At 39.9% G+C, this 24533-nt stretch overlaps 1 protein-coding gene across 2 annotated transcripts in view; it reads left to right on the top strand.

The window, feature by feature from the left end:
- Positions 1 to 24533, top strand: part of TCF20 (transcription factor 20) — a 64055-nt gene that overhangs the window by 30123 nt on the left and 9399 nt on the right. For both annotated transcript variants that reach the window (XM_080340236.1, XM_080340235.1), the window contains exon 3: positions 19673 to 19766. In XM_080340236.1, coding sequence (XP_080196362.1) covers positions 19673 to 19766 — 94 coding nt within the window. The remainder of the gene's footprint in view (positions 1 to 19672; positions 19767 to 24533) is intronic.

The raw sequence follows: 24533 nt of genomic DNA, 5'->3' as shown, positions 1-24533 counted from the left end.
TGGACTGAAAATGGTTATGAATGTATTACCTTCTAAACAGTAATCCAATCCAGCTGGTTTCCAAAGTGCCAGAATCTGCCTTTCTCAAAGGCAAAAAGCCGCTCTAGAGGGCCTCTTGGTTCTGAGAATGTGAATAGCAGATCAGATGAATTGTGCTGCTTCAGATGCAGGATGGCTTAATCCTTCTCCTTATTTTGAGGTTCGAAGTAGATACCACAGCAGATGGACCTACCTGCCAAGTACTGTCTTTCTCTCTTAAACTGCATGTTAAACCATCGTGAGGGTGCTAACTGGCCTTCTTGCAGTTAGACATCTTTGATTCCAAGGCTAATGAAATCCTGAACTGAAAATACAGCATCTCCCTAGTGCTGAATGATCCTGTTGCCTCTAGAATGCTTTCTTTCAAGTTTTGAAGGTGGCCGTGTTACGGGATACGTAAAGCAGATTATAAGTGATTTGGTGTAAGATCTTTGCCTTACGATACTGGGAATCTTACAGCAGGTATTCTTGCAGCACATTTGAAAATATATCCATATTCTTCCTCTGGAAATTTTTTGGTCTCTCTTTTTACAGTCGTATTAACCATTCCTTTGCGTTTATAGATTTGGAAAACTAACAGCTGCATGCAGTTTACTATAAATAACTTAAAGAAAACAGTTTCCTACCTTGTTTATCTTCTCATTGTTTTCTTATTCAAGAGAAACTCATTTTCATGCAAGATGAAATCTTGATTACATTTAAAACTGGCAAAATTATGAAGTCACTTTGGTAGTTGTCAGGAGATTGAATGTTCAAAAGAATTGATGGTCTTTATTCTCAGTATTAAATTTAAGAAGCTTTAGCAAAGAGAAGAACAACGCAGAGAACATTCTTTGTGTTATTGAGTTGCAGAATCCAAGAAGATGGTTTTTCTATTGTTTTCTAAAAAGCTGTTCACTAGGAGGTGGTATGTTGTTTCTTGGAAGTTCTTTTTATAAAACACTTTTTTCCCCAAGGCCAGAGACTCTGGCCTAGCAGGGCTATTACTTCTGGGCATTTTTGGTTCTGGTTTCCCTCCCCACCCCCTTTCTCTGTCAGAACTGACCTTGCTGAAGGTAAATCTAGCTCTTGTTTTGTGAAAGGAAAACTTGTTTATCCCCCTTTTAAAGATCTGTTTTAAAAGGTCTAAAGAATTTAATGCTTTTCTCATCAATCTCTGCTTCGTTCCCAGCTTGAGAAATCTTTTAATCCTTACACATGGAAAGAAGCCCTTGGAACCTGTTTTCCTTTGTTGCTTCTTATTGAAAGGATCATCTTGGGTTTCAGTCAGGAGAACTTCAGAGTAATAAGGAGTGAAGGGTAAAATCTGCCCATCATCTGCAGTATAATTGAAGGAGATTCTGGGCTTTCTGTCACTAATCTGGAATTTTGTCTGTCCAGCTCTCCATGGATTATCTTTCAAAGCCTGCCGCTTACCTGAAGAGGAGAAATCTACCTTCTTTAGGACTGTTAACAAGCCTGTTGAGAAGGTCAGACTGACTGGAAAAAGTTCTTAAAAACCGCATATGTACTTACAGAAGTTCAGAACCTAAATGTGTGTCTCTTTCTTTGCAAATTGATGTTGAGATATTTGACTGTTCCAGTACTGCTGGGCAGTGACAGCCTTCTGGCTCGTGGAGTGTGCCCGTGTTGGTTTGTAGGGCTGGAGGTAGGTTTGCATATGCTCTCCAGATTTCACGGAGAACAACTTCTGGTTTTGCACATAAGTTTTTCTTGGCCATTTAAGACTATGCTAGTTGACCTTCCAGATTTTATCTATGGAAATGTGTGCCAAAGAGGAAATAAGGATTACCTATCTCTAGTATTTTGTTTACTCTGCTGGTTTCATAGAACCGTTTTCTCCTGTTTACCATTCTGGATTGTGACTGTAAATTGGGTAAAGAAGGGGTGCCTAGAGGGATCACTAGGAATTAAGCTATTTGTATTCTCAGATTTGGGGTGGGGGACACCTAATAACAGTGCTCTTACACATAGTAAATAATTGCTTTTAAGAAGTTCCTGTGTGGCTAATCAAATGCCTAAGCCAGGGAATCAGTGTGAACTGAGAAAATTGTGTAAAGGTTAGCTGCCTCTGGCAAAACAAAGCAAAATGGTTTCTAGCCCCTGGAACCTGAGCAGTGTAGCACCAAAAGTCTGAAGGTGTCAATTAATTCCAAATGTCTTGTTTGGCACAGGTGTGCTGTGTTACCCCAGAGCCAGGCTAGGAGCAAGTTGCTGTCAAGAGGGGTGATCCTACTTTATCCTCTTTGCGAGCCGCATGTTCCCACTGTTTCCCTTATGCTGGATCACAGTGGGTTGATTTTTAGCTAGCTAATCCATCAGAAGACTAGCTTGGAGTGGGGGATCTTTGTGTCAGATCAGCCATCTGAATCCACTTTCTCTCTGAACCATGTTTGCTGCATCTGACAGGGAGGGCCCTTCCCGCTGCTAATTACAACCATTAGATCAAGGTAGCTGTAGCACAAAATTGTGCCCAGGTGACACCAACACTAGAAAGTGTTTTAGGCTGAGAGTGCTACTGTTTCTATGTGTTGGGAGATGAATGCTGACCTTTTACTCATTATCCTTCTTCTTAGAGAAGAAAAATGTGCAGAACCTGACTCTTTTTTTTTTTTGTTTCCTCCAAAAAGCCCCTCAAGTGAAGTTCTGCATGAGGTCAAGGTTCAGCTGAAATAATAATCTGCTGCTTCAAAGGCTGCGTGCCTGACAAACACAGGAAGGAAAAACCTGTGTTTCTTACACCCAGACCTGTAACAGTAGGGAGAAATTTCCAGAGTAAGAAGAAGTGACACTGGAGCTTGTTAATTTTTCACTGTGAGGAAAGGGAAACCAGTAACGAAGTTTGAAACTGCCTGTTAGCAGAGGCTGAAAAAAAAGGGTGTATTGAGAACATTGTTTGCTTATTTTTATCTCTGGCAACAGCTTTTAGTATGCTTTAAGCCCTCAAGTGCCACAGAATCTCAAGGCACCTTCTTCAATTCCCCTTGAAGGGGTTGAGTTCTTGGTTTTTGTTGACAGACTTTGTCCAAACACCTAGTTGCTGGAGTTGGAAATGTACGCTTTCTTTCTTGAAGATAGTCCTTAGTACAATTAGTTTAACATTCGTTTTCATTCCTTGGGAAATGGCAGCATCTTTAATATTCTTCTGCAGTGTTACAGAAATAAGGAAGCATGAAATTTTGGGTGGAGAAGAAATTCTGAAAGACAGGCTGAATAATGAACTTCAGATTCAGTTTTCTGAGAAAGTAGTGCAGCAGATGGCAATGCCTGAAACTCTCCAAGTTGTCATGACTCTTGGCCTGTACGAGGGTGCTGCCACGGAGACAAGAACCTGGTAGGAGCCCCTGTTGTATCTCAGTTCATTGCCTTCCTCTGGTGGGGAGCTGGAGGCGTCAGTGACTAGTGCTACAGCACTTCGTAGTTCACAGCAGCTCTGCATGTTGGTATCACAAACCTCAAATGCCAAAGAGGTGAGCAGACAGAATCCACGTCTACATTTCTGATGCATGTCTTTCAACATCTTGAGTGACTGGAAGCCACTAATTACATTTGTGAAATGAAGCTGGCTTTCTGTGGCTTTATTGTGAGTAGAAATCAATAATGAATCATAGAATGCCCTCAGTTGGAAGAGACCCACAAGGATCATCAAGTCCAACTGCTGTCCCTGCATATGACAACCCCACAGTTCACACCGTGTGTCTGGGGGCATTGTCCAGTCACTTCTTGAACACTGTCAGGCTTGGGGCTGTGACACCTCCCTGAGGAGCCTGTTCCAGTGCTCCAGCACCCCCTGCGTGAAGAACCTTTTCCTAATGTCCAACCTAAACCTCCCCTGGCACATCTTCCTGACATTCCCTTGGGTTCTGTCATTGATCCCTAAAGAGAAGAGTTTGGTGCCTGCCCTTCCTCCTCCCCTTGTGAGGAAGCTGTAGACCATGATGAGGTCTCCTCTCAGTCTCCTCTTCTCCAAGTGCCTTTAGCTGTTAAAACTGTTGCAGCATATGGTGATCATGGATTGTAGATGACAGGAGGATCAGTTTAGTTGAGGTGTCAAAGATGATATTGGGAAAAGAGGAAAGACTTATGTAGTATTGACCTTTTGTGTGGGAGCAGAGAGAAGAGGAAGGGTAGGCAGGGAAGTAACTTCTGTGCATCGTTATTAGCAGACTCCTTTGCCATTAGCATGGGCATTATGTCTGTTCTTGCATGTGGTTTGGGATTTACTGTTTGTCTAGCATGTGGAGTGAGGAAAGCAGAAAATAGATTTACTGACAATAGAGCATTGGGAAAGAACAAGATGTTTAACCACTTACATTAGTTGTAGCCAGGAGCACTGGAAACTTGTATGTAAAGAGTAGCTTGCTCATTCCACAGTTGTGGCCTTTCTATAAAGCATCAGGGATCCTCAAAATCTATGTACAATTCTCATTTAAAAATACATTTAAGTAACTTTAATTTCTAAAAAACTTTCAAATGTGAATGGGGCCTTCTCTATGCAGGAGATTTCTAAACAAAGCTTTAGAGCTTTTTTTCTTTTTCCTGGCTATCCACAAACTCACACAATCCTTTTTGTAAGATTTAAGTTGCCTGTTACTGTAGAGGTGCCAAGCTCTTGCTAAATTGTCAATAGCAAGTGAATACAATCCATTTGTGTGTCATTTTAGCTTGAATCTTATTAAGCTGTTGTGGGCAAAAAGGTTGTTAAGATTCCCCAAAACTGGGGAGGAAGGTTGTTGCGCTGTTTGTGTTTTATTTTATTAACTTAAACTAAACCAACTCTTCTTTGAACTTAGACTAATTCCAAATGGTATTCACTTGAGCTCTATCCCCTTAGCTTTGTTAGATGAGTGCTGCTAACAAGTTAGTATTGAAGGACATTCAAGAACTTCAGAAGTTTATTCTGCTCCATACCTGTGTTTAAAATAGCTTGTATTGGCTTACAACCAGGCAAAACTGTAAACCTTCAAAAATATCTTTCCCTGTTTTAGAAAAGATTATTGCTTCTTAATCTTTATTTGCTTGTTCAGTTTCTGGAGGTAAGAATTTGTGAATTTCTGTTATATAATACTGTATGTATTGTTAGAATTGCATTCTATCTTTTGTAAGACTTTTTAAATTAAAAAAAAATACGTTTTCTCGTTTTCATTTTTAAAATAAACATTATCCTGAATCCTTTGGTGACTGAACAACAAAAATAATGCTTCAAATACACTAATGTTCTACCATCATAATAAAGGAAAGCTCTTCAAATGCTGCAATGCAAACCATGTTCATCAAAAGCTGTCTAAGCACATTGCTTTGTGCAGTAGCCCGACTAGGGTGGGAATGGTGCAGGGAAAGCAGAGACACTTGCTCAGTGGTGGTGTCAGGGATCATTTTTTTTAATACAATATAGAAAGCAGTTCTTGAACATTTTTTTTCTTTTCAAAAGAAAATTTTCATCTACCTATTATAAACCTAGTTATATAACCCCAGTATCCTTTTTTTTTAATTAGCGAAATATATTCTAAAAGAGGTTAGATTAATTTCCCTAGATTTAGAAAGATGAGTAAAAATAAAACTGAAGTATGATGAGTATTCATGTAATAATTATAGAAACTACAGCATAATTAAAACTCAAGTTTTTTGCTTTGAAGAATGTTACTGTGCAGAGACAAGGAGTGAAGAAAAGAGGTTCTGTCTGTGCCGCGCACTTTGCCTGAGGTTATGGAAGAATCTAGGAACAGATTTTGGGTTCCCTGAATCTTAAACCCATCCTTTGCAGCTAATCTAAACTACGCTACCGTTACAGTGTTGTGCTCTGGGTAATTTGTCTTTCTTTTTTGGCAGAGAAAATACTTTTTTCAAACAATTTCACAGACTTAGCTGGACTCCTTGTGAAGTATAGGGTAGTCTTCACGGATAGAGCACTTTGGAAAAAAAGTTATTAATGAGCCTTCATTGTTACGGATTGGATCTCAGCCAGCTGCTTAGTGATTAAAGTTTAATTGCATGATGATTAGTTTTCATTAGTAAGCAATTAGCATTTAACAGCAGTCTTGTATTGCTAAAGCTATGGGTGAACACAAGTGGCTTTAGCCATGTTGAGAAGGTCTGTAGCTGGAGATGGGGGCACAGAGTTGTTTGGGGAATACGGAGCTGGGAGTTCTGATGTTAGTTGCCCTCAGCAGCTTGTTCCTGCCACAACATTGGGTCAGGAGGAGAGATGGGAGCAGGAGCAGGAGCTGGAGCAAATGGCCAAACCAGGGTGGCCTGCACATGGGGCACGGAGCCCTTTGTGGGTTAGCCCTCATGGGGAGCCATCAAAAATGATCGTGGTCCTCAATTGGCACTTTGAAGTTCCTAACTGCTCTCATAATAATGCCATTTTTTGATAGTCTTATCCCATTGTCTACCACAATGAAAACTCTTTTTTCAGAATCCCCCCCTGAACTTGATGAAATTCCTGTTTTCACTGTGATAGCAGCCCTTGATTGCTTTGTGCCACAGTGAGGTAAGTTTGAGAAAGATGAGCGCAGGGCAAGGGCTGAGGGAAGTGGAATAGATGAGGTAGTGAGTGGAATAAGATGAGATGAGAGGTAGGAATATAGCAAAAGGTCAGGGCTCCTTTGCTGTAAAAAGGTACGAAAGAGCAAAGAGCATCCCTTGGAAGCCACTTCTGTTCCCCTGTAAAGATGAAATATGGTGTTAATTTTAATCTAGGCTAAGTTCGGGTTAGCAGAAGCTGGTTTGCTCCCTCACACCTCCTGTTATGCCAGCATTACTGCTCTGCAAATGAACCAAGTCAGATAGCTGATCTGGCCAAGAAATTCTCCCCTCCTCCTGCCCTCCTCATTTTTATTAAGCTAATATTTTGTCTGGACCAGTTTTCTTGACTCTGTCAGTACTGATACAGGTGAAATGCCCCAGGCAAGGATTGGGGGCTGAGGGGATGTGGGCAGCAGGTGGTGCAAATACAAACCGTTGCCTTAAAATGGTCTGGAAGTGAGTGAACTGGTTAAGACCATGACTTCAGAAAGGCTTTCGCAGAACAATATTACTAATTACACAAACTAGTAAATTCCATAAAAGGTACATTTTAAAAGTTGTCTAAGGTGCTTCATGAATGTTTATAGCTTTACACCATTTATGCCAAGTGCAGCCATCTAGTTGTCTAGACATGAAAAGGTAGGGGATTTTCTCTATTGTTGTTATTATTATTATTATTACATGATCTAGAAGCACTAGGGACTGATGCTCCCTCCCCTCCTCTGGCCTAATTTGCCAGCCAGAGTAACCTGAAGCAGTCATTTCTCTTCAGTTAAAAAGGACTAAAATAGCTGCAGTTTCTTTTTGAGAAATTCTAGCAGTGCTCAGGGTGTGACTTTAATCACGTAGATCTGCTTAAGTTGTCTTCAGACTTGCTGAACTGTTGTTAAGAGTAGACATAACAGCGTAGGACTTAGCATGAAACACCAACCCTGCTCAAGATGCAAAGATGATGATGAGTGGCAAAAGCTGTGCTGTTTGTCAGTACCTGAGCTAACAATGGTAAAAATAGATTGTGTATGTCTTCCTGAGGTCAGGTTGCACAACTGATTGTAGCATAAATGTATTTACGTCTTATCTCAATCAGCTAATTGTTGTCTGTGTCCTAAGCTTTCCTTCTGTTTAGGAAAATATTAAAGATTGATCTTAAAAATTCTTTGTGCGGTCGTCATTTGACTTACTAGTCAGTTTTTGTTTGTTTCTAGGTCCTTGTATGTTTTCTTTTGATTTATGCTTAAAAGCCTCAATTCTAACTCAGTTGTATGTTTGTCTTTTTTACATGGTTTGTCATTTCACAAAATGTGATTTGTTGGTACTTTGCACTATTCTGCTGTTAATGGCAGCTTTTCTTGCACCGCTGACTCCTTTATTCTCACTGAGAACTCACGCTTGCTAAGTTTCAGAAAGTTATGGATGATTAAAGGGGACTGTCCAGCTTCATAAAAGACTTACTGCTAAAAGAGGGGAGGAAGGAGGAGGAGGGTGTCCTGGCATGAATCTCTGAAATAGGGATTTTCTCTAAAAGACTCTGCTGCTCAATATGAAACTTAAAAGGTGGGGGAAAATAAAAAAAGAGGAGGGCAGGGGAAGGCAACTTCGTGTGCTTGAGTTCAGATTTGGGAGCTGTGAACTTTGTAGTCTTTGTGCCTGCGCTGTCAGAATTTCCCTACATGGCCTTTGACAAGTCAGTTAATTATTCTGTAAAGTAGGCTTTAAACCCACTTATTTTGTGACCATTAAGACAAATTTGTAGAGTGCTGTGAAAGTTGGAAGTACAGTACGTGTTTAAATTGTCAGATGTTCTTGATGAAATTGGAAGATTCGGGAGCTAATACAAAGTTGTGTGTTGTAGTTGCATTGTTCTAATGGGAAGAAGCAAAGTTTAAAGTTTAGTCATGTGTCATTTGGATTCAAGTCCCCAGCAGGTAACAAAAATGTCTTGTTATGTGTTCATCTGATATTAGCTATCTCTTTTCTTGTAGAAAGTAAAAATGCTGAAAATCCTACTTGAATGCACTGGTATCATAGGTAGATTCATGATTGTATTTTTTTTAAGTGTTTTCTGGGCAAATAACTCTTCAAGTTAAATCTAACCACTAAAGTTTCAAGGTTGACACAATGCACAACCAGTGCTTTCCAGAAAATCAACAAATGTTTTTGATGTTAATTTTAGAAAATTGTTTACGTTAGATTAGAAAAATTCCAATACCCGCATTATAGGTACATAAAACTATTTTATGAGGTTTTAATGCTGTCTTAACTCCTATACTTAAATTTAATTATTCCTCCTTTGACGTCTCACATACTGTCATTGGGGAGAATAAGGATTCTTTAGTGATGCCACATGGTACTATTCCACCAGGCAGAAATCTGCAGAGGCAGTTCCTGGGGAACAGGAGTTTTGAATAGTTGCCAATAAATTCAGTTTTTTGGACAAATAGCTTCAAGGGTAATGCCAAAAGCAGAATTTTCCATTCAGAGTCCCTAAAGCTGCATCACAAAGATGACTTTACTGCTGACTTACACTTCTGCTTTTGGGCTAGAGCCTTCAGAAGATGAAGGAATAAGCAGCGAGAAGAGGGTGTGCTGGTGTAAAATAAATGAAAAACAAAACAAAAATGCCTGTATCCCTCAATTTCTGCCCCAGGTGAAAGAAGATTGAAATTTCTCTTTGATCTTGCACAGTGACTTATTTCTAGTAGTCTGTGGTCCTTTTTATCTTAGCATAGATTGATCTAGCATTATCAAAACTGAAGGTGTGGCTTGCAAAGAGTTAGATTAATATTATTGCCTTTACCATGATTCTGAGCCCGGAAGATCTTCATGAGGTTTATTTCCCTTCAGATCTGGGGAGAACCACACAGCTCCCTAATCCGTAGATGGAGGAAGTTCTTCCCCCAGGAGGACAACACGGTCTGTCCTTTGAGGAAGCTGCTGCCACTGCCTCAGCTGCTCTACCCCGTCCAGCTGGAACGCCATCCGGCCTCGGGCTTCTGCTGCTATTTATATTTGCTGCTGCTTCTGCACCGCTGCGAGCTCAAAGTTTTCCTGTGTTGTGTGTCTCTGGCAAGCACACTGACACTAGATGTTTTTGAATAAACGCAGTTTAGAGTTCATAAAAGGTAGCGGTTATTGTGATGGACAGTTTAAGAACATTTATCATCATGGTTTTTAGGTTTTTCCCGGTGATTACTCAATGGTGAAATAACACGTGCTTCTTTAAAACCATTCATATTTTTGGCCAGCAAACGTTATTTTACATAGAGCACCTCCTCTGCATCTGAGGTCATTTCATCAATGTGTGTTACTAATTTTTTAGTCTTCCTCAACTCTGATTATTTATTGCTGTGGTTCATGAGCTTGTATCTTCGATTATTTTTTTTTTTTCTTTAGCACTGAACCGTTACTTGACAGCAATACCACTAAACAGAGATGTAGTGACTCATAGGTATTTTTTACTTCCTCAAGTGTTGCACCTTTACCTCTCCTCTTGAATTCATTTCACCTGCTCTTGTTGCTCATCTTCAGTTGCTTTTCCTGGTTGGTAGGAACAGCCGCCAGCGACTCCAGAATACTTGCATGCACTTTGCTACTCCCTGTTGTAGCTCTGCCGACAACTACTGCTTCAGCAGCCTTCTGGAGGAGCTATTGTTTTCCTGTCATTCTCTCCTTAACTGTATTGAGAAGTATTTTTATTTGCTACCTTTTTCTAGAGAAACATGACCATTGTACCTTTTCCCCCATCCTTACTTGCAGTGGGATATATTTTGACTGCACAATAGGAGCAGATCTTTAAACCTTTATTTAAGAATAGGTATTCTTATTAATGAGCAAATATCCATTTGGAATACTGTTGCATTTTTTTATTTTTCTAAACTAGCATTTTCACATACCTGCTGCTTTCACCTGCCAGCTTCCTCTTTTCTTAAGCCTCAAACATAAGTTACTCATCATTATTTTATCTGCCTTCTTTGTGCTGCTTTTTCTTCTTTCAGTCTCAAGAACTTACGATCTACTTCCAATCAGTGCATCCTGGCTAATTTTATAATTTCCTAGATGAAGAGCCTCACCTTCAAAACTCTGCACGTTTACCTTTTGTTTTCTTTCACGCATTTCTTCACAGCCCCTCTCGTCTGGGATTTGTGCTGAACAATTGGCCAAGCTCAACCTGCTGCTGTGGTGGACGCTGCCCAATGCTGCTGGCTCAGTCCCACCCTTCCTGTTTCATCCCTTTGCATCCGCCGATGCTTTGTTCTGCATTACCCAAGTGTCTTTCACAGTGGGGCTCTGTTTATGATGAGGGCTTGCACAAATAATGACAAATGGTTTATTTTTGTCCAGCATTACAAATCTGTGAGTTGTTGGTAGGGCTGCATTTGTGCTTCACCCTTTTTCCTGCCAGGTTGCATAGGTATTTAATATCTTGTTAAAATCTTTCCCTTTTACAGTTTGCCTCACTCAAAAGCCTTTACAAAGGTTTTGTTTCTCTTGAATTCACTATCACTAATAACATAGTGACCATGTCCTTAAGGATCTAGACCTGTTCTTTTTCTTTGAGCGTTCTAGTAAATACTAAGCATCACCTCAGTTTTTCCTTTGCCTAGTAAAAAACTGGTTCCATCATGTACTTACTTCTTGAAAACAAATTTCTGAGTTTATTGCAGTTTTTTGTTCATGTCTGTGTTTTCCTTTTTTATGTCACTCTAGTTTGTTGATATTCAAAGGTATTGCTTTACAGAGGAGAGCTTTTGGTAATTATTTAATATATCTAAAGCCTCCTTCATTATGGTGGTGATGTTGCTTTAAGGCAACTGCACACTGTTTTGTACTGCACTTGGTAGACCTTATGCTCGATAGAAATTCACCATATATTTGGATATTTCCTGTAATCAGAACCCAAGGTAGTCGTGAAATCTAGTACTGGCAGAATATTCAACTGGAGTAAACACTCTCTCTTGCTGACTGTGCTGTTCCCACAAGTCTGTGTGTCCTTATCGCATAATCACTGCTTGAAAATTTGAATTTCTTTTTCCTCTTTTAAGTCTGCTCTTCTATCTTTCAGACCTTTTTGTAACTAAATTGCACTTACTGTTGCACGTTTAATTCCCCAAATGAATAGCCAAGATAACATAAACTCTGTAATTTTTTTATGCTAGACTTGCATACTTTAGCAAATTCAAGTCCATATACTTGTGAGTGGTCATCTGAAACATTTCTGTCATTCAGGGTGTCTCTTTGTCACCAAAGGAAATAAGAGTTGTGCATTTCTTTTCTTCTTGGATTTGGTAGTCTATGTATTACTTTAATATTCCTTTAAAATATGAAATCACTACAAAGGTGTGGATTTAGCCTGCTTAATTTGAAATTAAACATGCTTTCTCATTACTATTTAGTTAATATTTTTTGTTAATTTTGCTAAAGCTGTTTTAGTTAACCATCAGTTTACTCTTGAAGTCTGTGACCTCTATGCTGGTTCAGTTATGCTTGGTCCTTATTTCATTTGGGTCTTTTTGCTCTTTCCATTGTCAGAGAGGCGGGGAAGTTCATCCTCCTCCATGACTCTCTCAGCTTTTCACCAGTCTTGTCTCCTAGAAGTATGTTCGTGCACATTAAAGCCTTTGATCACTCCACCGGGTGAATGAAACACTTTGGCATGTATAGAGTGGTGAACATGAATTTATCGCTTATAAAAGGGTTGAAATCTGATCTATGGTGTCATAGCTCAGCTTTCCTGTTATGGAGGTAGGATTGAATAGTCTTCAAATCTTGTAACCAAACATTATAATTTCTGGGTGCCTGCATTCTTTTTAATACTCATGAGGTTTCTTTGTTGTTCATTGTGGAATTTCATGATCAAACATCTTGATCTGCAAAAGAATTGCCATTCCAGGCAGATGCAGAAGTGTGGTTTTTTGTGGTGTCCTGCCTGCAGCAATGGCCAGGAGCAGTTATCATTGGAGATGTGCAGTAAACCAGGCATGCACAGAGCATTCCTTGTGTATTTTCTCCCTCTTTTCAGCAATCACAGCTTTAGAGTAGTCTCTCTCACATTGCTGTGGTTAATGGGCAGTGGCATACCTATCTTTGATGAATTTGGCTAATCTGTTTTTGAACTCAACTTTTGGCCAGTGCAGCGTTCTTTGGCAGTGACTTTTAAGTTTAATTCTCATGTGGAAAAAAAGCAGATTTATTTTAAATTTAAATCTGCTATTTGCTCTTCCTTCTTGGAATTTGCTAATAATAATTCCCTTAAGCACACCGTATTTGATTTTGTAGATTTCAATCCCCCTTCACTTACCTCTTTTCCAAAATACTTAGTTTTTTATCATATGGAAAGTCTTTGGTTCCTAGTTAACTCTGGGATCTGTCCATTTTTATTGTGATCTGTTATATTTATTAATAGGGTGACAAGAACCACACACAATATTAAGATGCCAAGATACTACAAGAGTAACAGATAGACATAATGAAGATTTGTGTTTCGTTGCCAGTTTCTTTTCCTAATAACTTCTAAACACTCTGGCTGGTTTTTGTTTGTTTGTTTGTTGGTTTTGCAGTTGCAGGGACCTCATGATGTTTCTGTTCAGGATGCTACTAATACCTTCCCATGATAAGAGTTAATTTAGAATCTTTTCTATACGTAGGTGAAAATATTTTCCCTATGTGTATCAGTTTGCGCCTAACAACATGAATTTTCAGCTCTGTTTTACCATACAGTTGCCCAGGTTTGTGAGATGTTTTTGCAGCTCTTTACCATCAATTTGAGATCTGACTACCTTGGATAATTTTACAAACTTCACAAGTTTTTGCATTTTATTGTTCACTCCCCTTTTTGAGTTTCTCTCTAAGAACAGTTTGAATAGCTTCAGTGTCTGCATAGGACCTTAGAAATTTTTGCTGACAAAACATTCCTTGTCAAAACGAACCGTTTATTTCTGTTCTTGTTCCTTTCTCTTTTTCATTTGAGTAGTGGGAAATAGAATTCTCTGGTCTTCATTTCAAGTGCTTCTGTTGTACTTTAATCAGTTTTGTATGTATTGTATCAGATTTCCCTTTTCTAAGACATTTTTCAGTTCTTGTATTTGTTCTGTTTTTTTCCACGCCATCCATTTTGAGCTGCAGTTTCCCTTTGTGCTTCAACAGCCCGTGCAGCACTGCAGTCCTGACTTTTTACTGCATTTCCTAGTGCAGCTTTATTAGTATGGCAACTTCCAGATCACTGATTTGTCTGTTTGCTGAAATCCTGGAATCTAAATTTGTCATTAATCTCTTGAATTGAAGATAGCTGCACAATTTTACTTCCCTGACTATTTTCATTTATTATTACTTGATTTGCTTGCTACAAAAGTATATCGTCGTTGAAAAGAGATACCTTTTTTATAATGCAAGTTTAGAGGAATTTTAGCTTTTTAATCATGGAGTTTACTTTTCTGATTCTGTGCCTGTTTATTTGAGAAGTTAAATTGTTTGACAGGAAATGGAAACTAATAATTTTGTACCCTTCAGTACTAGTTGTTATCCCTTGCCCCAGTCACATAAGCAATTTTTTCATTAAACAGTATCAGACATCAGAGTGAAAGTGCTGTTTTCCTCTCCTGTTTCCTAAAAATGTCTTCCCACCCTGCTCTTTTTTAATCTCAGTCCCTTTTTGCAGCAGCCTTCCAAAATCACTTATTCCTTTCTCCCATAGAAAATGGTACAAATATTTTTTTAGTCTTCCTTGTAGTTTGTTGGCGTGAGTTGTCTCTCTGCATCCTGCTTTCCAGGAAAGAGAACGTGGCTGCCTGCTGCTTCTGTTGCCCTTTCACCTGGATATTAAATCTGAGCCTCTGCCCAGCCTGCCAACTGTTTAATCAGAAATAGTCAGAAGGCCCTCCTTCCTAATATTGCAGCTGACTCTGAAATACTCATTATCTTACATCTGCATTCGTGCAGTGCAATTATACAGAAGCAATTATTTTCCTAAAAGCTTATAATTCAAGCAGATGAAGGAGAGAGTGTGAAAAATGCATATAACATGTAAAGTGAAGACTCGATACCTGTATAATTAATGCCACATATATTTCAGATTTTGTTTGGTTTTCATTTCTAGTAATCTTTGGTTGTTGCTTTCCATTTTATTTCATTTATTTATTCTTGATACTGATGTGCAGAAGGGGAAAAGCGAGGAGATACCTAGAAAGCAAAGCAGTGGAAAAGGGAAGACAGCAGAAGACAAATGAAAAGCTGGTGCTTGGAAGAGAGGAGGTTAGAATGAGGCCTGAATTGGGGTGCAGGTGAGCAAGAAAAAGTCTCTTTGGATTGTAGACAGTAGCAAGTATGATACAGTTGCATCTGTTGTGAATGTCCTTGCTAAAACTGCTTTGGTATTGTTCCACAAGATAGATAGTGGAGGAATCCTCCGGAAGCACCTTATTATTAGGCAGAAGCAATTAATTTCTGCTTCTAAGCAAGGGTTCCTGCTGTTGCCTAGATCATATTGGAAGGGCTAGTCATGCAGCTCCCATCCTCCCACCAGCAAAACCGTATCCCCTGTGGGATTCCAGCACTCCCAGACGAAGACATGGTTTCCGTCAGTGTGGAGCCCAGGGGACAAGTTAAAGGGTGTGTTTTACTTGAGCAGTTTGGGGCGCTGATTTTCACAAGCCTAAGAGCTCATGCCTGCTTGGGAGGAGGAAGGTAGGGATCTCAGGACATGCTTATGTCATAACAGCTGTATGGAGTTGGGTACAAATCTGAAGGAGGCATAAAAAAAGATATCAAAACTGCACCTTTATTTTTTACATTGAGAGCGATGTACTGTCAGAAGAGTATATGCTTGTAGGAATACAGATTGGGGGGGGAAAGGAGGGGCAAAAAAAAAAAAAGGCACAGCAATAACCTTAAAGCAGAACAGATATAGCTAGTGGATGTTTCAGCATTTTGAATGAATTGGAACAGCTCTGCTGGTGCTGTGGTAGCTGTCCCCCTACTGTTCACGCTTCCAGGTTGGGTGTTACTTCATTTTGGTAGACAAAGAATGATGAGCTGTAGCGGGGAAGAAATGGGCTGCTAATAGCATGGAGAGGTAGAGACAATGTATCTGGCTTTAATACTATTGATAATTTAGTTCAAGGGATGGAGTGTCTCTTCTAAATGGCACTTTTCAGTCTCTCCAGCCTATTCTAAGTGAGATATATGTGCCTTGTGGCCAGAGATGAATTGTGGAGATAGGACCTCTGAATCAATCTTTGCTGTGTGGTCTTTTTTTTTTTTTTCTTTTCCTTTCCTTTCCCTTTCCTTTTTTTCATTTAAGCCAGGAGTTGATTAGACGCCTGGCAATGATTACTATCCATTGGCACCTCCCATTGGGAGCACACTCCAAGTACCAGCCTTCAGCTCTTTCAGGCAGGGGAGGTTAAGCAGGCTGCTTACTGAGCAAAAGGAATTTCTCTTCCCATGAGAGCCTGAGTGCTGTTTCCCTGGCTAAGAATGCTATAATTCCTTTGCAAGTGACAAGCAGGCTGCTACCATCTGCTGGTGAATGGCTGCAGGATGGTGGAGGTTGGGTGAAAATTTGCTCATGGGCCAAAAAGAACAATTAGTGGTCATTAGGCCAAATTCACACATTTCCTGTATGAGTTCTGTGATTTTTATTTTGGGTTTTAGAATGTTTTCTCGTTGTACATATTTTCTTTTGTTTTGAAATATAAATGCATAAGATAAGGGTTCTAACCAAAGCCACAAAAAGTACCGGCAGGGACTATGAATGTTTTTATCTTTTAAGGTACAGCAGTGTTGTCTCATAAAAGAAGACCGAGACCATCCAGAAATTTTTCAATCACTTTATTCTGTCTTTCTAGAAACACCTGGATATATATGGAAACCACATGACATTATGTGATTATAGTCTCTTTCAAAGATTAAGTAATAGGCTCTTAAGTTGGTTTAGAACCGTACAGCTTTGTAGGGTGTCTACTTTATTCAGTCACTCGGTGGTGTGTCAAGAAGGAAGAACTCGAAAGAAAAGAGTAGTTATTGTGTATGTGGTTCCCCCAGCTTCCTCTGAAAGAAGCAGATGGTCGGGGGTCCCAGGAGGTAGAAGAAATGGGGCCATTAGACTGTCAGTGGCTTGTGAAAAGCAGAAGCATCTGCCAAAATGAGACTTGTTCAGCAGCAGGGGAGGCAGCAGCAGCAGATGATCTCTGCCTTGAGCAGTCAACGGTATTGTCGTCCACTGGGGAATTGCTGTTGGGGGCGTAGCTGCAGGTAACCTTGGTAATAATCTAGTTGGTCTGGCAGACTAAAGAAAGGGAAATGAAGGCTTGATGTTCATGCTCTAGCATCTTAACTACCCACTTTTGCTGTCTAATCGGTCCTGTCTACAACCAGTTTGAAAATATTCTGTACCCATTCTCAGCTGAGCAGCGCTACAGGCACACTTAAAATTCGTCTAAATGCCTGTCGTGTTTCTGCGGGAAGTTTCAGAATAGCATGATGAGCAACGCTGGATGCAACAAAGAATAAGTTCAAAGACTAAATTAACATTTGGAAAAGTATCAAAAATTTTGCTGGGGGTCGTCTTGTTTTCAGTTGTGTTGCACAGCATACTCTTTTAAGACATGCCTGTTTAGTTTTAAGAAATATTTTACACAGCTGCAGTTTAATCTCTGCTGCTGTAGTTCTTATGCTCTTACTGACTGCTCTATACAGGACACAGTGTTCCAGGGAAGAATGTTGCAACAGCGTGATGGTACTTCAAAGACGAGATAAAGGGGGAAGGACAAAATGCCTCTGAGGAAGAAAACTAGAATCGCGTATCTGTGTTCAAAAAGAATAGTCAGTTTGGGTTTTGTCCTGTTAGAATAATTAATCTCAGGCAGCCACATCTGAAAGCCAAGAACAAAGCAGACAGGTAAAGAGCTCTGGTTCAGAACTCCTCAAGCTGCTCTTTGTGAATACTTGGCATAGGTGAATCTGGGACTGTTGCCAGTAGATATTCTTCTTCTAGGGTTGGCTTCATAGCCAGGAAAAGACATCTTCTGTGCATGAAACTTGGTTTTACTCCCATGAGAGAGTGGAATACACTGCAGTTTGGCTAGAGGTCCATACATTTTGGTGTTAATTTACATCTTGGTTTAGATTATTTCTTTTTTTTACCTTTGGAAACTGGTGTTTATGTTGTGACAGGCAAAAATAAGCTCGTTGGATGTCTCTCTGTAGGCTTTGGGGACACTTTTCTTACATCATAAATGCTGCAGTAGTTTGTCGTGACACACACCTTCACTGCTTAGAAGATAGACACGATTTAATAGGGAGTACTGAAGATCAGGCTCAGGATGCTCTGGCATAACCAAAAAGACCATTCCAGACTGCAGATGTAGATGTCATGAGAACTGACGTCTCACAAGCTTTTCTCTTACTTGCACCTGCTTTGATTCAGAGAGCGCCGCCTGGTTTATGGCTGGAGCTAGTTTTGCTTTCATCTTTATTCAGTCATTTAAATACAAACTATAGTCATCTCTGCATAGCACAGAATAGTAGGAAGAGCAATGACTGCCACATCTTCATAGTGGTTTTTGAAATATTGTAGCTAAAACCCTGTTTACTGTGCAGAGCAAGTAACTTCGCTGTGGCTGTTGTCTTTGGCCACATCTATTCTGCAATCTCCACTGCCACAGATATTATTGAGGGATGTGAAGAAGTGTGGTGTAGCTCATGTGGCCATTTTGACATATGAGCCTCTATATGAAAACAAAACACATACACACCCTGACAACAACCAAAAAAACCTGAGCAAAACCTGCATTTGTCCAGTGCTAGGTGCACTGCTGGTTTGCGCACATCTGTTCTGTGTGCATTTACAGGTGTAGCTTACTGATAGTGTTAATAGAGCACATGTAATTTGACACTAGCTTTTCCAGTAGAAAAAGAGTTTTTAGATCGTGTCATCATCTCTTGGTGTGCAGTCGATGACTAAAGACAACTTGTAGCCTAAATGTAAGGTGAATTGTATCAGTTATATGAGGCCTTATTGTGGTGTTGGTTATATATCTCAAAACCAAAATTCCTGTTGTTTTAAGGTATAACTCAAAAGTTCTTGTCAGTTATCTTTCCTTTTTCTGTCACTAGTCTATTTGTGTTTTAATTTCTAAATAGTAGTGATCTCTTTGCCTTTGGTGGTTTCTACCAGATGAGCTTTGTTTTCTTTTTAGAAAGGACAAATGTCAACCTGTCAGAAATTATCTTTCATCAGAATGTTAGATTAGGTAATGAAAATCACTTACTGTATACTTCCAAGAAAAAACATTACTGTCTGAGTAAGATGCATGATAGACCTCCTCCCTTAGATCATTCCTTTAGTCATTCAGGATGAAGTAAATAAGCCAGTGACTTCCCTTCTGCTGCATTCGCATCTGCCTGATAATGTGGTTAAATACATCATTGACCAGGTCAGATAATAGGATTTAAGTAATGAAAATTGAATGTGGTCATCAGATGAGTCTTACTACTTTGAAAATAAATGTATGAGCATCTTTCCAGCACTGCAGGCACTTGTTTTGGAGATGTGCCATTTCTGTGGTGGTGAGGTGTTTTCCCTTGATGGCATCTTCTCCTGCTGCCAGTAAACCTTTTTTGATCACCTGTGAAAAAATGTTCAATTTGGCCTTGATCTTCTTGGACTGCTAGTGATAATGAAAATTACTTTTACACTGATGGTATCTGATGGTATCTTCTGAATCATTCTTTGTCATGCTAATTCTCATTTTAAAGCTGCTGTAGATTTAAAAAAGCTCTTTTCCTCCAATTTTAACACTGATGTCATTGTGAGATACTGAAACATAGGCCAGTGAAATGGATTGGAGAAGTGTTTAAAATTCTTTCTGAAAGGTTGGTTTGAACATTTGGTATCTCTTGCCTGGTTAGCACAGCTGAAAAGTTTGTTGTTGAAAGAGCCTGTGTTGTTGCCTGTTCAAAAGGCCTGCCTTTATATGGTGTGGAAAGATAAGTGTCATTGTGACACCCAAGAAATTTGTGCTGGAATGTGGTTGATAAAATTCCCAGGAAAATACAGGTATTTTGAAAGACAATAGTCTTCATCGCCATTTGTTGGTTTCCCTTTCAGAAATGTTCCCATTGCCAGGAACCGGGAGCCACCTTAGGCTGCTACAACAAAGGCTGCTCCTTCCGATACCATTACCCATGTGCCATCGATGCAGGTAAGAACAAATGACATGTATTTCATGTTTATTCAAAGCAAGGTGCTTACAAATTTATACCCTCTCAGTTTCTCACCTACTGTGAAGGGACAGTAATATAAGTGGTGAGAAATGGCATCAGGTAAACAGTGTACAGTAACGCGTTGGGACAAGACGGAACTTGTAATGAAAAACAATCTACCTGAAAGTGCAGAAAAAGCCTGGTTTGGGGGAGTGCAGCTACAAGGACTGAAATTTGGCTGCAAATTAGAGAACTGGTCACTCTTTTCTTGAAAAACAAACCACCACCACCCCACCCCCCTGTGTTAAAAGGGTACAAGTAACCGGAAGGGTGTTTTCTTTTTCAGGGTGACACTCCTATGGATAGTCATAGTAATAATTTGAGGTGCAAGGTGTTTGTAGAATTGTCAGCACCACTTGCAGAACAACCTTCCTTCTCCCTCCTTAGAAGCATTTCAGCCAGTCTCTTGAGTAGGTCCAAATTTCATCCTTGGACATGCTGATGGCTTGGCTGATATTATCTCCAGCTATGAACCTGGGGCTGGAAGTTTGTATTTTGTGTACAAAAGTTTTTCATGGAGATAAACTTTATTCTTGAGTAAAATATCCCAGCTCAGAATGAACAATGTCCCGCTGTTCCAGACCTCTGTAACTCACTTCTCCTGTCATACAAAACTTTGTCTGATAGCAAGCAGGTATGGATTCAAGAATACAACTCTTGACTGGCAATTAACTGCAAGCTTCTTGTTTGTTATCCCACTTCCACAGCAGACCACTTGTTTCAGCACCTATTTTATGCTGGTTTTTAAATGTTACAGTATTTGAAGTAGGCTTGTTCATTTCTGAATGATTGCACTGTGCACCTCTCACTGTGAAATTCCTCCCACTGGAGCACAGCAGTTTATTCTAATAGAAATGTTTTCAATGAAATTAATATTGCAGTGGAATACACATAGCACCACATTATATATGGAGAATTTTTGATTTTACATGAAATAAGGTGTTCAGGTAATATTGTTCAGGTTGGAAAAATCACACACTCAGAAATTTGCCAGAAATAAGGAAGTCTTTGTAGGTTTAATTTTAGTCTCTTACAAATGTATCTTATAAGACAGTAATTGCCATATTAAAGACTGACATATTTTTCCATAAGGCCCTGCCTCAGCCTGTAGGATGAAGGGGCACTCATTCATGAACATATGTTGTCCTCACTTATTCTGTATTTTATTTACTGCATATGATTTCATCTCAGTTCTAAAAGTGGAACTATGGAATTTTCTGTGATGTTTGTCATGCCTAAGAGTTTCATGAACATTAACAAAACTTTTATTTACAGTACATTTGAGAGGCAGAATCATCAGATTTGCATTCGTATTGTGCTTTAGTAATTTGTTTTCTGGTTTGTGACCCGCCTTTTTCAATACCATGAAAAGACAAAATAAATCTAGTGAATGTTCCTAATAGTTTGGGGTGCTTAATTTGAATTCTTGTGTTACTAGGTATGGTATGTAGCATTTTCTTTGTTGTGGACTCAGGTATCAAAATTAAGATATTGTCCTTTTTCTTCAGATATACTTTGCTCATTAACCCTACTCCAGCAAATGCGGTAGGATCCTCCAGATGACAAATGTACTGAATAATTGTGACTGATTCCCAAGAGCAATTGTGTGTTATGCACAGAAGAGGCAATGCCCTGTACAAAAACTAGTATATATATAATCATACTTTCTAGTCCATATTAAATGTAAATACAATAGATCTGCCATATAATATGTAGAAGTGGGCTACATTAAATTTGGCTTTTCCTCACGGTTCTCTTGAGTTTTTAGCCCTTGGGATTTTCTTTAGAGTAGCTTTTTTTGTTCAGGTTCCAAGGCTACACTTTCTTCATTTTATTTTAATTTTCTCATGAGACATTATGCTGTCATGTGGCCGTCAGTCAGAGCACACCGTTCAGAGCTAATTTCCCCCCTTTGAGTAATACAACAGTAATAAATTGCAAGCCACTTGGTGGGCTGGAGCCGTGTGGAGATGGGTTAATTTGACTGTGAGTTTCACAACCGTATTTAAATAATAGCAGAGGGGTGGTGAAACTGGTGAATCTCTGGTTTCATTCCAGGAAGAGTGTGATTTAGTAAGAACAAAAACTCCTCTCTGTTTCTTTTTACATTTCCCTTTCTGTTTCTTCAGTCTGTATGTGTCTAATATGTTCACTCCAGCTCTTCATACCAGCCACAGGCTCTTTATTTCATTGGTGTCAGGTTCCCCTTCTCAAATTTCTTATCCAAGACCCACTTCTCCCTGCTCCCTTCTAACTTTGCCCAGTTTTCTAGCTGTTATTCTGGCGTCCTCCTCTCCTTTCTTGTTTCTAGCTCTGGTTTTCATTTCTGGGCTTCTCACTCCCTTTTGGTTCTCCTGACTTAGCTCCTTGTCAAATTTAACCTTGCTGGTCCCTGTCTGTTCTTGTATGTTGCCCTTGATCTTTTTCACCTTTCTGTGCCTTATCCCAACAGTTCTTGGTCTCCAGTCTTCTGACTGAATCAATCCTGATTCCGTTTTAGCTTCTTTCCACTGGCACTCATCCATAATTCCCTACTCCTAACTTCTGCCAGCACTAGTCTTGTCATCCTGCGAGCCTCCACTCTCTCCAGTTCCAGATTGCCTTTCTCAGTAACATTTTCACTTCTGCTGCCTTCTGGGTCAGTGCTTCCCATTGTGCAGTTCTGAAATGGTCACCTTCTTCCTTCAGGCTGCCCAAGCCTTGGAAATGTCCCCTGACAGCTTCAGTGCTTTTGGCTCTGGTGCTTAAATCTGAAGCCAGAGGTTCATTTACAGGAAAGACCTGCTCTCGCCCAAACACAAGTATATTTGGTGGAATTTTTAAAGGAACTGGCAACTAAAATCTAAGAGGCTGCTCCTGAGCATGTGCAGATTAAAATCCCCATTTCTCCTTTCAAAGACTTATATTTGCTGGTTTTGCGGTAAGCTGGCCAGGGCACGCCTTGGCTAAAATGCAAGTCATACTGAAAATCAGGGTATGTTAGAGCTTTCCAGAGAAAATTTTCTGGGATGTTTAGCATGGGCAGAATAACTTTTCCAAGAAGGAGGTTTAAGGAAATTGTTGGGCTGCTTTAACTGAAGCTTTTGACCAAAACAAATAGAAGAGCCCAGCTTGAAGTAAAATCTCAGCATTCAAGATTTCAGCCTGATGATATGAAAGTAAAAGACCTTGTTTGCAGTTGCTTTTATCTGTTGGTGTAATCAAGCTGCCTTAATCTGTAGCCCCTCTTCCAATAAATCTGTGTAAAAGAAATAAGCAAGCTATATGGAATAGGACTTGATTTTTCATTTCTGCCCAAGCAGAAGATGCAGGCTGCCTTGAGAAGCAATCAGCATTCTTTTCTCTTTCCTCAGCCTTCTGTCTGCCTATAAACTCTTCTTATTGGTTATGCAGGGCTGCCGTCTTTCCTGTAGCGAGTCAGCTGTGGATATTTCTCAAGCTCCTTGAGCTCTGTGGTCGCTCATTTGAAGTCAACCATCCTGTTTTGAAGGATGGTGCCACCTTGCTTTACTGAGGATCTGGGACAGATCTGTTCTGAATCCTCAGAAGTTTGTGCTGACATTTACAAGGGCTCCCAGGCTTTTGGAATACGTATGGCTGGTTTTGTATCTTTAAAAAATAATCAGAAAACACTGGCTGGAGTGTTGGTTTTTTTTAGGGTATGTCAAGTCATGAACACTTGTTGTTTGGCTGAGTTTGCTGTAGCGACCACACTGTAGCTGGAATGATGTTTGCACCTCGTACTCCTGGGCGGCTGCACTGTGAGCGTGTTTTCACCTTTGCATTGGTGTGGGTTGGAAGGCAGCACCCTGTCAGTTTCTGTGCCTCCTTTGAAAGGCAGAACATTTTTTTGGTAAATGCTGGAGGGTGAAATATCTCAAAACGGCTTCAGTCAGTGGCAGCGCCGAGGGCTGGCCCTGCGGTGCGACCTGGGCTCTGGCTTCTGCGCCCGTGCTGGAGGAGCCAGGTCCTGCACTGCTGTTACTAACTGGCTGCTATGCAAGGCACGTGGCTTCATAAGCTGCCAGTTAGTACATATGGATGCTTTTATATAGCCTAATTCAGCCTTCCTTTTAATCTGCTTTCATACGAAGTAATCTTTGGCAGTACAGGCTGCAAGAGAGCTGAACTCCTCCTTGGTGTTTGCGTAAAAATCAAGATCAGTGGTGCCACTTAAGTGATTTTTAAATGGAAATGACTGTGGTTAACATTGTCTGGGTTTGGCTTCCGTCTGTCCAAATTTATGAAGAGCCTCTGATGTCTCAAGATAACTTAGTCCCAGGGACGTCTCCATGGAAACAGGATCTTTGTTTTCTGAAATTTTGTATTTTCTCCCTCTGCTTTTTCCTCCCCACCTGGAGTCAGATCCTGATTGTTGTGGCACACTTGTTTCCACAACATGTATCGTAGGCGCTTTCACATACAAAAGGTTTTTGACTGTAAATGAGGAAAAGACTAGCAGCAAAATAAAACGGATTTTCAGAGAACAGAAATCCTGTGTCTTCGCAAGTATCATTAAAGATGAGTAACAAGCAGAACACAGAGGGTGAGACAAAGTGTGACGCTTACAGAAGAATAATTGCTTCTATTAAAAATGTTTTAGGTTTTCTCTGACTACTTTATGGAGAAAAATCTGTACAAACAAGGACGAGTCTCGGTTCTTTTTCCCTTTCTGCCACAATGAACTGATCATAGCTATGTGTCTG

The sequence above is a fragment of the Nesoenas mayeri genome (assembly GCF_963082525.1).
Source record: "Nesoenas mayeri genome assembly, chromosome: 1".
Classification (NCBI taxonomy): Eukaryota; Metazoa; Chordata; class Aves; order Columbiformes; family Columbidae; genus Nesoenas; species Nesoenas mayeri.
Note: the sequence above shows the minus strand (reverse complement) of the source record. Positions and strands in the feature narration are given on the sequence as shown.